Source organism: Carex rostrata, chromosome 7, assembly GCF_964058835.1.
Source record: "Carex rostrata chromosome 7, lpCarRost1.2, whole genome shotgun sequence".
NCBI lineage: Eukaryota > Viridiplantae > Streptophyta > Magnoliopsida > Poales > Cyperaceae > Carex > Carex rostrata.
Genome location: NC_135924.1, coordinates 271,858 through 285,152, shown reverse-complemented (window position 1 = coordinate 285,152; position 13,295 = coordinate 271,858). Strand labels below are relative to the sequence as shown.

The 13,295-nt window shown below is 36.5% G+C and overlaps 3 protein-coding genes across 3 annotated transcripts in view; 1 reads left to right on the top strand and 2 right to left on the bottom strand.

Annotated features, from left to right (window-relative positions):
* The window catches only part of LOC144556520 (uncharacterized), an 83,337-nt gene that overhangs the window by 65,087 nt on the left and 4,955 nt on the right, over nucleotides 1-13,295 (top strand). The gene's annotated exons all lie outside the window — the stretch shown is intronic.
* LOC144556755 (chlorophyll a-b binding protein 5, chloroplastic) lies at nucleotides 553-1,765 on the bottom strand. The gene is made up of 2 exons (XM_078305174.1): nucleotides 1,495-1,765; nucleotides 553-1,378 (listed from the first exon to the last, which is right to left on the bottom strand). Exons 1-2 carry the CDS (start codon nucleotides 1,629-1,631, stop codon nucleotides 727-729), a joined length of 789 nt encoding a protein of 262 aa, XP_078161300.1. The 5' UTR covers nucleotides 1,632-1,765; the 3' UTR covers nucleotides 553-726.
* LOC144556541 (phospholipase D gamma 1-like) lies at nucleotides 4,312-10,801 on the bottom strand. The gene is made up of 11 exons (XM_078304918.1): nucleotides 10,619-10,801; nucleotides 8,761-10,438; nucleotides 8,541-8,657; nucleotides 8,225-8,419; nucleotides 7,876-8,121; nucleotides 7,642-7,710; nucleotides 7,388-7,535; nucleotides 7,157-7,305; nucleotides 6,900-7,067; nucleotides 4,883-5,086; nucleotides 4,312-4,793 (listed from the first exon to the last, which is right to left on the bottom strand). The coding sequence occupies exons 2-11, from the start codon at nucleotides 10,399-10,401 to the stop codon at nucleotides 4,500-4,502; spliced, it is 3,231 nt and encodes a 1,076-aa protein (XP_078161044.1). The 5' UTR covers nucleotides 10,402-10,438; nucleotides 10,619-10,801; the 3' UTR covers nucleotides 4,312-4,499.

Below are 13,295 nucleotides of genomic sequence, written 5' to 3'. Positions count from 1 at the left end.
TAGTATGTACTATGTAGGCACATTTATAATCTTGTTATACATAATCTTCTAAAATTAAAATAACTTCTAAATTAAATTAATCTTTAAATAATACATAAGCTTTCACGTTATGTGATTTTTTTACATTAATTTAATTTATAATTTATAATTTATCTTTAACAATATATAAAATTTTTGGTAATGTAACGTTATTTAGTTAATAATTAATAAATAGTGAAGTTATGTCTATAGCCATTGTAATAGCTATGCGCGAATCAAACATGAAAATGACTCATTTCAGGAAATGTTGAAACAATAGTTATGTGCGAATCAAATATGATAATGACACATGTCCTGGCATCTCAATTCCCTGGCATTACATTATCTGAAATCCTTCTATTTTCTGGAATGACCTATAGCGCGAACTAAACACTCCCTAATTGATTTCCTTAGTTTCCTAGTAATTAGGGATTGGTTGCTTAATTTCCTTGCAACAGCTTAATTAGAATCGAAGAAGATCATTAATTAAAGCACTAATTAAAAGAAAAGTTCTCATCAGGCAACAAAACAAAATGAGAAGTACTAGCTAGCTAGTAGCTATATATATATTACAAACACATGCACTACGTCCGTACATATCACATAACTATATCATTCCTCGCATAATTAGAAAGGCCTGATCATAATTAATTTACACAAGCCACCAACGTCTACGCATGGCTTAATTTGCTTATTCATTGTTTCACTTCACTTGCCGGGCACAAAGTTGGTGGCGTAAGCCCACGCGTTGTTCACCGTTGGATCTGCAATATGGTCGACAAGGTTCTCAATAGGTCCCTTGCCGGTCACAATCGCTTGGACAAAGAAACCGAACATGGAGAACATTGCGAGACGACCATTCTTGATCTCCTTCACCTTCAGCTCAGCAAATGCCTCGGGGTCGTCTGCCAAGCCAAGAGGGTCGAAGGACCCACCGGGGTATACCTTGTCAAGACCCTCTCCCAGAGGCCCACCGCCCACACGGTAGCCCTCGATAAAGCCCATGAGCACGACCTGCACGGCCCAAATGGCCAAAATGCTCTGTGCATGGATAAGATTGGGGTTGCCGAGGTAGTCGAGTCCCCCCTCAGAGAAGATCTGAGAGCCAGCCTTGAACCACACGGCTTCCCCGAACTTGACGCCGTTCTTGGAGAGGAGCTCGGGGAAGACGCAACCTAGGGCTCCCAACATAGCCCATCTGCAGTGAATCACCTCCAGCTCCCTGTTGCGTGCAAAGGTTTCCGGGTCAGCGGACAGCCCGGCTGTGTCCCACCCGTAGTCACCGGGGAACTCACCTGTCAGGTATGACGGCGTCTGCTCTGAGAATGGGCCCAAGTACTTGGGTCTATCCGGTCCGTACCTGATTGCGAGACAAATATTAATTTATTAATTTAACTATATATTAGTGCTAGCTTAATTAGTTAATTAAATGATCAATTAAATGAATAATTTATTAATTTAACTATATATTTATACCAGATGCTCTGGGGAGCACTCTTGATAGTGCGGCGCATGGTGATGCGGCTACTGCCGATTTGGCGGTAGAGATCATCTGACTTGCTGATCACATTTTGGCCAAAGAATGAGGAGTTTTGCAGAGCAGAAGTTGCCATTTGTATTGTATTAAATGCCTCCTGCAGATGGAGAAATTAAGGAGGAATAATGAAATATGTTAACTGCTGTGGTGATAACTGAAGGCAGAGAGAGAGAGAGAGAGAGACAGAGTTTTAACAAGTAGCTAGAGTAGAGGAGGTGGATATGTCCACGTCACTGGCTTTCTATTGGCTGGCTAGCTTGCCTGCCTTGATCTCCTATCCTCTAGATTGATTCTGTTTGGCTATCACCAATTGTGTTGCGCCACATGGTGGTAGAGATCTTCCTGTCTCATCAGTCAAAAATAGTGCCTATGGCATGGGCTTCTCATTAAAAAAGAAAATGCAAAAATAGAAAAGCCCAATATAATATAATATAATATAGACTTGGAGATAAGCCCAATATAGAATACTAGACTCGGCGCGTCTCAGACCATATTTGGGCCCAGCTCGGAGATAATACAGTTTAATTCCTTGCTAGTTCCGTATCTTGACAACTTGTATCATTATCGATCTTTACTCAAAACAGAAACTAGTTGACTTTATTAATGTACATATTAAAGCCAGTTGCTTTTTCAGCTAGTGGCTCATAATTGACTTGTCCAAGTAAGCTAAATTATTCGCAATACTGACTACTGATGCAATGCATAGCAAACACCAAATATTAGGATGTACATATTATGTTAGTTAGCACATATAAGGTCAGCTCGGAAAAGAAAAAAATAAAAAAATCTGAAATGTACCTGGCTGGTACAAGCATGGTACCGGCCTCAAATATTAGGATGTACAGTGTTGTCTCTAGCAACATGTAAGCATTAATCAGGTTCAGGTGATTCCTTTCATTAAATATTTTAAATTTCTTAACTTCTTTAGATTAGAGATTTGCTAGCCTAAAAATGAATCAAGGTCCAGCTTTTTGTTTATTTATGGTTTCATTTATTGTGTTAGAGAGAAATAAAAGCTGGATTTAGTCAATGATTGCGAAAAAGAGGATCGATTGAGACTTAAGCATACCTTAATTTTACTACAAAGAGTAAACTCACAAACAATTTCAGATTCATTATGAATTGAGAAGACATGTACCAAACTGTACCGTATAAGTAAAATCTGCAATAATTTCACAGCCATTTCAGGCTTCAGTATCGCAAAAATAGAAATCTGTTGGGCTGATTGAACCCCATTTTACCAACTTAAGTTTTGAGTATGACTCATGAATTGCTAGGATGAAATACAATTATCTCATAGGTGTAGAAATGTAATACCGGCCTACTCAGTGTCTAAGCCTCATAGAAAAAAAATGTGTACCAGTAGCAACATTTGTAATTTTTGGTACCAGTTAGCACATTTTTTGGTGGCCCTTGGCCTGTGGAAGCCTAGAGACTGATGCTATTATTTCCATGGTGAACTAAGAATGCTACTGTTGGTTTTTACCAGAATTTACAAACACAATTTATACAATCAGTTGCAGATGCAAAAATTAAAAACAGTGAGAAATTGTTATTGTGCATACTAATAGCAGTTTAGCTTGAAGTTGTGTAATACAATGACTGGTATTATGAGAAATTGCGTGATTGTTTCCTGGATCACTAAGAAATTGCACAACCCACATAATTTCTTAGTGGGTTGTGAGAAATAGTTATTGTGCATATTATGGTAGTAATACAGTGATACACTTGTCCTTTATTTATTTATTTCAACTTTTTCTGGCTAGGCTGGATTTTTGTTGCACTATTGAGGAGGGTAACTGAAGGTTAAATCAGTTTAGCTTGAAGTTTCATTGGGATAAATTTGACTCAATTAACACCTTGGAGTTGAAATTTAAATATGAACAAGCTATCTTCTTCACTAGTGTTTTTGAATTGACAGTATGGTCAAACTGGGATCTATTTGGGTAATAACAATATATTAAGAGGAACAACAGCATACTGCCAATGACATGCCAGAAAGATAAATTCTAATAAGGGGTTCTGTAAGCCTTCACATGTGACAAAAGAGTACCTTTGGAGAAAAACCTGTCATATGCAATTTCTCATAATACCAGTCACTGTATTACTACCATAATATGCACAACCCACTAAGAAATTGTTATTGTGCATACTGATCCAAGTAACAATCACGCAATACCCACAAAATAAAAACAGTACCAGTGATAAAACAGTACCAATTTACTGCAACTCAAAGATTTTGATTTAACCTAAATACAAACAACATTGCAACTGAGAGAGAAAGAGAGAGCGCACCTGAGCGAGAGGACTGAGCCAGAAGGATTGAGAGCGAGGTGAGAGAGCAACAGAATGAAAGAGGAGACTCGATGGGCTCATGAGCCGGCCTGGCTCGGATTTGGCTCTGTTCAAGCATAAAATTTGAGTCGAGTCAAGTTCGGGCTTTTTCCAGTTTAGAGCCCGACTCAATATAACATATTGAGCTGTCCAAATCATTGGCTCATGAGCTGGCCCGGCTCATTAGCAGCCCTGCGTCTCCATATGAATATAATACAATTTTATATGTGCTCCATTGATTTTACATTTAGCTAGCTGAGAACACAAGGTTAATTTATAAAAAGTCAAGATATCAGTCCTCCATCTCAGGTTTTATTTAAGTGTACAGCATGCAGTTATTGTTAAAAAAAATTCATTTCCTGCACTGTGTGTGTATACTGACGATTTACTGTACAAATACAATTACAAACAAAATCCACAAATTCTACAATAAAAAAGGGGAGAAATTAAGATATATATATGAGAATTATGCACACAAGAAGAAAGCCAAGAGCCTCAGACCTTGATGCATCCATCATGTATATACCTTAATTAATTTATCCTACTATATCTAAGGAAAGGACCCAAAGGCCAAAACTAAAAATAAAATTACATCATTTAAATTCAATAATCATATGGTAAGATTCTCTTGTATAGCCAAAAACGCACCGCCTATTTCCCCTCCTAAATCGGGGAAAGTCTTACAGCCTGGCAGGGATGTTACCTTGCCCCTTCGGTCGATGTTTAGAGGATACTTTAGGAGGTGGCCTCTCATCTCGGTTACTTCATCTGCAACAAACTGCTTCCAGTTGAGTTCACCCATGGTGCGTACCCTTTGTACACATTCAAGGCTCTGCGGTTGGTTGAATATTTCCTCACTGGTACCGGTGTGCTCTGCCCATAATGACATTCTGTACCCATATATCTGCATTTAATATATTTAATCAGATTTATTATTATATGTTATATATATAAGTTCAGGTATGCATATATCTCTGCCCATATTGCCCTTACCTGACCATGAGGAGCATGTTGGTTTTGGTTTCTAGCCCAAGTGTGTTGTGGCTGGTACGCACCCATTGCAATCTCTGTATCTCTGGTTCCTTCAAGTGATCGCTGGTTTATGTTGGCTGATCCAATTATCACATACTCATCATCCACTATCATACCTTTAGAGTGAACATATATCATAAACCTCCTATTTTTCCTTGCATTTTCCTGTAGGAACATGTCATGTCAGCATATATATATATGGAGGAATTTCATGTATATCCCTCAAAAGTTTTAATATTACGTATTTATCCCTCTAAAAACAGTAATAACATATTTATCCTTGAAAATTGTAGAAACTCACATATTTGTCCAATCTAACTCTATAATATATCAAATATCTCCAAAAATAGTTAAATAATAATTTTTACAACTTTAAAATTTATTTTACACTATTAATTAATAATATGTTGACCATTATACCCTTCCTTCCTCTCTCTTTATCTGTTGAGTTCTCTCCAAGGCAGCCCCAAACCTCCTGCCTCTTCTCTCCCAAACACGCCAAATCACATATTTAAGGGCGTCCTTTTATAGGCAACAAAATTTAATTATGTAATTATGTGACTTAAAATCAAGTCAAGGTAATCCTAACTTTCTGCTATTTAACCCTGAGCAGCAGCATAGTATTCTATATTTGCCCCTGAATTCCGATTGAACCAATTTCTGTATTCTGTTGTGATTTCTATGGTGATAATTGTTGACGTCTCCGATTCTTCCAAAAATATTCTCTTACTGATGAGTAATAACAAAATTTTAATACCTCTTGAATAGACTTAAACTTACTGATGAGCACCTAATTTGTTTGAGAGCACATGATTTGTTATAATTTGGGGAGCACCTGATTTGCCTAATTTTGTGAATTAAGTGGTACAATTGTTTAATGTTTATTATATTTATCTGTAACTTTGAATGTTTATACAGTTGTAGTTGCATCATTTTCATTTTTTTTATGCAAACATGAATTGCATCACTTACATAACCAGTGACTCCAATGCAACGTTAGACAACTACTGAAATTGGCATGTTCAATTTTTGAAAGCTATTAAAAGTTTAAGAGGTGATGAAGCATTATCTATCAAGGAGCGATCTGTTTCTCTCCATCATCTTTGTTGACAAGAATGCCAAACAACAATCTTTCATTGAACTTGATTCTGAGACAACTTTTTGGTCAGTGAGTACCAGCGTTTTTAGAAGGAAATGAAAGGAAAACATGGAGTTGAGAGGATCGGCGCAGTTTGTTTTTCAGCCGTTCAGATCAGCGGGTACCAGCATTTTTAGAGGGAAACAAACCATAGAAAATAAAATAAAGCTGAAACAAGAAGGAATGAGGCCTGGTACAAAATGGGCACAGTACTGGTACATTAGCATGGAGAAATACAGTACTGGACTAGTACGGGTCAGTGGCATACTGGACTGGTACAACAGAATGAAGACATACTGTAATAACTGGTACTGGTACAGCTATGTACTGGTACTGATACGGTTCAATACTGGTAGACCAGCATGAAGAAAATACCATACCGAACTTGTACTGGTAGGCTATGGTGGGCAACAGAGCAAAACTAGATCACTGACTTCAATCAAAAGTTTACATCTGTGCAATGAAGAATAGCTACTGCAGAAGAGAAATAGTGAAATACAGAGGCATGCAAAGATGCTCCAGAGAATTGACTTTAATGATAATCAGTTTCAGTGCTTCCTTTTATTTACTTTTTTTTTTTTTTTTTAAATTTCTAACACACCGGCCTTAGAAGGGTAAAATGGGAATACATAGAAAATCAATGTTAAATATGATTGATTGGACAAATATGTGAGTTTCTACAATTTTCAAGATAAATATGTAATTACTGATTTTGGAGGGATAAATACGTAATATTGAAACTTTTGAGGGATATACATGAAATTCCCCCTTATATATATATATATATATTCTTGGTAACTGAGTGTTATCAAATCAAATATGAAATACACATATAAATACCTGGGGGGTATTTGAATTAGATGTTTTTGATGGTGGTGCTCGGTCTGGAGACTCACGGTTACCAAGGCAAAAGAAATTGAGGTAATCTTGTGGCTCATACTTGTCCTCTAAGCCAGCTTCCTTTAGAGCCCTGTAGATTGTCTCATACATCATCTGCATTGTCTTCTTCTGCAATCAATTAAAAAAAAGATTATTGTAAATACTTGCAAAATTGTCTCCACCAAATATTCATACAACATAAAATATACAATGCTAACCTGCCAATATAAAATTCTCTGTGTAGTCGCACTTGTTGGATTGCCCTCTGGCCACATTGGAATTACAATGTATGCAGCAAAGCTCTCATTTGCTTTTATCTTGTTTGCAATTTTTAAGGCAATCTCAATTGGTATCAGATTATTGGCACCTGCAGTTCAATGCAGTGATATCAATGCACAATTTACATACTAACATCTCTGTGTATTGCATCAAGTGATATCAAAATTTACCTAAATCTTTGTTGGAATCCCAGTTGAAGGAAGAACCGAGAAAATACTGATTTTCAATGTAAATGAAGTGCTGGGCTGCACGGATGGCATTTACATAAGCAGCATGTATGCTCATATCAATCAAAACATTCTTCCCACACACAAGGTTCTGTTGTTCAATACAAAGTTTGGAAATGCCTTTTAGAAGAATAAAAAAAGAAATATGTAGCCCAATTAAGCCGAAAACACCACAAATGAAAAAATAAATTATGTACCCTTAGGCTTGCTTCCCTTGGATCCTTGGGGAAATCTTTAGCCGAGTTTGAGTCAATAGATCTGAACACCTAATTTGGCAATAATCATCAAAGCAAACAACATATAATATACAATTAAATAACAGGTGTTTGTATGCTACATACCATATCAATCAGGGCCTGTACTGAACTTGTATATAAATGTTCTGGCATGTACCATTTATATATAGTATGACCACATGCATAATATAATACCTGTACGTGCCAAGATTCTGGATCATTGTCACTCGCGTAAGGTGTATCATCAAGGCATATCTCAGGAATTCTCTTAAGATTTAGCAACGTGTCATCGTAAGACTTGCCCATTTTCTTAAGCCCGTGACGTTTTGCCGCTTTTAACCAGCGCTCTTCAAAATTTCTCAGCACATCATAGGCTGCTGGGCCATCAATTTTAGAGTGCAAGTCATGCCATGGCTCTCTTGGACCACGACTATCCACCTCCTGCAGATGCAAAGAAAAAATAACATACATACGAGCATATATATTATTTTATTTATGAAGGTCAAATTAGGATTCAACAAAAAGCAAAAAAGTAATTAATTACCGCAAAGTTGGGGTTGTGATAGTCATCCTTGTGAACTGTGTCTAAAGTCCTAAATAAAGAATGTGTTGGGGTATCATATCGGCCTCCACATAGATCAAGCCCTCCTACAAATGCAATTATTTTTCTTCTATAGTTCCCAGCATCAGCATCCACAACAATAGTTTTCTGATGATGTGTGAAGATAGTTCCGGTTTCCTGCACTCGAACATATATATAAATATATATTTAATGCATGAACCAGTGCCATTATCATTCAAGTCATTAACATAACTTTCTTTAACTATATATCATAAAAGGTTAAGTCAGATCACCTGACCTGTTGTTTAACAATGCCGCTCTTTTTGCCAGCAGCACGAGGGCAAAGCAACACATTGACTGAAGAATGCTTAAAAAACCGTCGTGTCTCCTCATCATTAGTGCCCATGATCCCGGCCTGCCAAGAATTTTTGTGTAGACAAACTAAGACACGTGCGCACACAATGATTTGTGATTATAAGGAACATCATTCCAAATGAAAAACAACGAAATTAACTTACAGTTTTGATACCCAGAAAGCTGCGAGATGTTGGGTCATCCCAAATGAGAAGGCAAACCCTAGCCCCTTCTTGTGACTTGCGCTTGAGGAGTTCACCCAACGTAATCATATTCCCTTTTCCTCCATCACGAACCAGAGTGACTGTATGAAAAACCGACCAACCAACAATATAAATCAACCTAGTAGCACCACTAATCGCATCAAACACATCTCTCCAACACTGCCCATGCTTATACTGCATTCCATTTTGAAGCCAGAAGTCTGGCAAGCAATTGTCGGGCACATGTGCGTCTTGGTACAAAGTCACCTTACCTCCCCTTCTAAGAGAAAAATACGTATTGGGCACTCCTTTGCAATCCGATCCCACAGTAACACCATGGTGGTACATTGTAAGCCTCGCAACTGGTATGTATTGTATTGAGAAACTCAGAACAGCTCCTTTGTTGCATGGCTTTCCATTTGGCCCGAGAACTGGAAATACGTCATCAATCATCTCCCCTGTGTAGATCCTTTCAGCCGGGATTGACACAGTACCAATAATCTGTGCGCCAAACACATCATCATCTTTTACTGTGAACAACACCTCAGCAGCCTCATGGGCCACTGGAACATAGAAATGCTGGTCCCATATGGGGTTCTCATTGTTGTCAATCACATATGTTCGTGCTATTACAGCGTAAGAAGCAGAGACAGTTACATATGGGTCACTAGTCATGGGTCCCCCCACCTTCTGGATGCCTCCACTGACGGAGTTGGTTATGCGGGGCCCAAGAAGATCTCCAATTCTCTTGTGAAACATATCCTTATTGGGCAAATTTTTGGCAAATTTGATAAATATCTCCAGACTTCCATGAAGGAGGAGAACCTTAAGTGATGACTTCCCTTTGCTGCTTGGAGATCCAGTAGTATATGGTACAATCTGATTGGTACCGCCGTGCTGTGAACCAGAAAAAGTGCCACCATGTTGTGATCCAGAAAAAGAAAAAGAGGAGGCCGGTGCTGGTGGGGCTGATACCGGAGAATTAGAATAGCTGCCAAATGAATCATACCTCTGGTGTTGGTACTGCGGCGATGACGAGGCGACTGTATCTGAGATGTGAATATTGGCCAATCCATCATGAACTGAGGAAATGCTGTCAGAATGGGAGGGAGGAGGAGGGGGATAAGACAAATGGTTGGGCGTGTCATAGCGATCACTGCCGGTATGATGGAAGCTAGACAGGTTGGGCGTGCCATACTGATCAGTGCCGGTATGATGGAAGCTAGACGGACTTGAATGCAGGTTGGGGTTGTCATAATCATAATGGCCACTTCCAGTGTGGTGGAAGCTGGATGGTTGCGGATGCGGATGCGGGTAGAGATTTAGATTGGGATTGGGATCGGGACTGTGGGGGTAAGTAGCGGAAGTAGGAGGATAGGGATTATAGTAGGGGGGATTAGGTGGGTAAGCAGGTGGAGGGTATTGCAATGGACCGGAATGGTTGTATTGCGGTGGGGCAGGGGCTAGGTTATGAGGAGGATGTGAGGGGAAAGAAGCAGAGGGGCTGAGGTAGGGGGAGGGGGAGGGGATGCCATCATTAGGTGGTGGTGGTGGGTATCCGTATGGTGCATATGGTGGATATGGATTCCCATGATTATCCATTTCTCTTCTCCTTAATTGCTTTTGCTCAAATTAAACCCTGCTCAACTCCATAGTTAGTTAATTAATTAGGTATACTTTGGCTCAAACCTTGAGATTTAGACTATACTCTAAGATAAGATGAGTTGAATTCAACCAATTAATTGACTAGATGCACATTTCTACCCTAGCTAGTGTTAGTTGGGAAATAAAATAAATCCATAAAATTAAGCCATCTTACCGAGAGGAGAGTAGATAGATGAGGTTCAGTGAATCGAGATGACGCACGGCGGCACAGGAGGAGGAGGAGGAGGCGCTATCTATGTATTTATCTATTGACTGCCCTCTGCGCCTCATACGAGGCTATGACTTGCGAGGAAGGAAAGAGAGAGAGAGAAGAAGAGAGCGATCTGTTGGTTTCGTTAATTTTGAATTAGATCTGGTTGGTTGGTTGGTTGGTTGGTTGGTTATTTGATTCTCGTCGAGATGGGACAAAAGCCAAAATGACGACTTCAGAGCAGAAATTCATGAGAAATTAAAGACTCTTCGTTCCATTCCAGAAGATAGAAGACTAGAACACGCTTCTCAATAATAAAATAATTGATTCCGGAAAAGAAGTCGTTATGGGCCGGGTCAAAGGTTCATTACTGGCCCATTTGTAGCTACGGGCTAAACATCAAGAAATTACAAATTTCTATTTTAAACCCATTATAGTCAAATATTGTTATACATATTGAGTTGTACATTGAATTTGTTCAAGCAAATAAAAAAAAAATATATATTATTTTTAGTGAAAGCGGATGATGTGTTTTTATCTTTCAAAAATAGATAAGTGTCAGATAAAATTTCCGATACACCCTCCAATGTACTGAAAATTACATCTGGTACATCCCATGTGACATATTCACAGCAACAAAGCTACAGGAGATCCAAAAAAGGACCTCCTAGACAGAATATAATTTTTGGTACAATCCTACTAGACAAGTATAATTTTCGGTGCACTCTTTTTTTAGTTTTCTTGTTATTTTTTAGGTTGATATATATATAAAGAAATTGTAAAAATAAATAATTATATTATTTTCACTTCTATTTTTTATTAGTATAATTCATAATTTGAATTTTATTTGTATATCTGTGTGTATTAGTATTATTAATCAAATTAATTAATTTTTGAGGCATCAGTATAGTATCAAATATGTAATGGTTTGCTATCGAGCGCAGAGTCTGCTCTGCCTTTGAGATTCGTGCTTTGCATATCTACGCCTACGCTTGGACCAATGGGCTGGTCAAAGCTTAAAATTTAATGAAGAAGAATAAGAAATGAATATCAATTAGAACTGTCATAGTTAATCTTGGGTTGTAATACTATTATATTCAACAATTAATTTTATGAAGATTTTTGTAATTTTATAAATTTAGTTTGACTATAGTAAATGGATTACATTGCTACATTATAAGGATATATGATTAATTCGGAAAGTAAATCCAATAATCAAAACTTCCTCCCTTCTGCCTCTATTTCTTTGTTAAAAGATTTTTTTTTCTTTTGTTCATAATCAATACCAAAAAATTCTAATTTATGTATATGCTGTAATTTAAGACAATATCTCCAAACTTTTTTTGTAGATACTAATTGTAGACCAACAAATATCCGTGTATGTTAAAATACCTTCCAAACCTTTTGTAGATATTAGTTGTAGATATTAATGTGATTTTTGAATCGAAATTTTTAATTTAGATTCAAAATATTTTTATTTTTTTCAATAACACACAATTTTTTTTACATCTGTAAAAGAATCGGTCTGAAAAATATTGATTTGGATTATTTATATCAATCTTTCTAATAAATTTAATTATATAGTATTCTATCTATTTTCAAAGAAATATAAAAAAATATTTCTAATATTTTAATATTAAAAATAAATAAATAAATAAATAAATCATAATATTTTCTATTTTAATTAAAAGGAATACAAATCAGGAGAATTATTCTTCGAAAATCTAAATCTCTTTCCGAAAAATAATTTTCTGGAAAAAAGATTTGGAGCTGGAGAATTATTCTCCGAATTGGACAGATTTCAAATTTTCTCGAATTTGGGTGCAGAATATTAAATTTTATATTTTTTAATATTAATAAAAAGTTCGGATTTCTTTAACCAGACATTGATCATGAATTAATAGCACAAGAAATAACTATTGACTAGTGCTGCTTAATCCTTAAAATATTTATTTTTTCTAGGATATGAATAGAAATTTCGGCATAAAGGAATTATTATTTTTTTTTACGAAAAAAGAATTGAAAATTGATTAACAATATTATTAGTGCGCTCCAGAAGAAGTGCAGCTTTGCCGATTTTTTTTAAAATATCCAAAAAAAATTATTTTATTAAAAATAACTATGTTTTGAGTGAAATTTTAAAAATACTCAGGGCACAGATTATTTCTGTGCTCCGGAATTTTTATTCCGGGCCGCGAAAAAAATTTCCGCCCCGAATTTTTTTTTTTTTAGAATTTTTTATTCCGAGAGCAGATTTTTTTTGCGGACCGGATTTTTTTTTTTTTAGAGTTTGGAGAAAGAAAAATATCCATGGTTTGATTTTTTTTTATAAACTCATTTTTTTAAATAATATATGTGTATGTATATATAATATAATATAATATATGTATATGTATATGTATATGTATATGTATATGTATATGTATATGTATATGTATATGTATATGTATATGTATATGTATATGTATATGTAGAGTACAGCTAACGCGCTTCCTCTAGCATATGGGCCGAAATGCTTCCGGTGAAAATTTAAAATTTCAAAATCCAAAAAGTCGATCTGAACCGTTCATCTTCTTCTCCATATTAATATCTGCTTGGAGACCAAATTTTACATTTTTCTGAAATTTTTTACTATTTATTA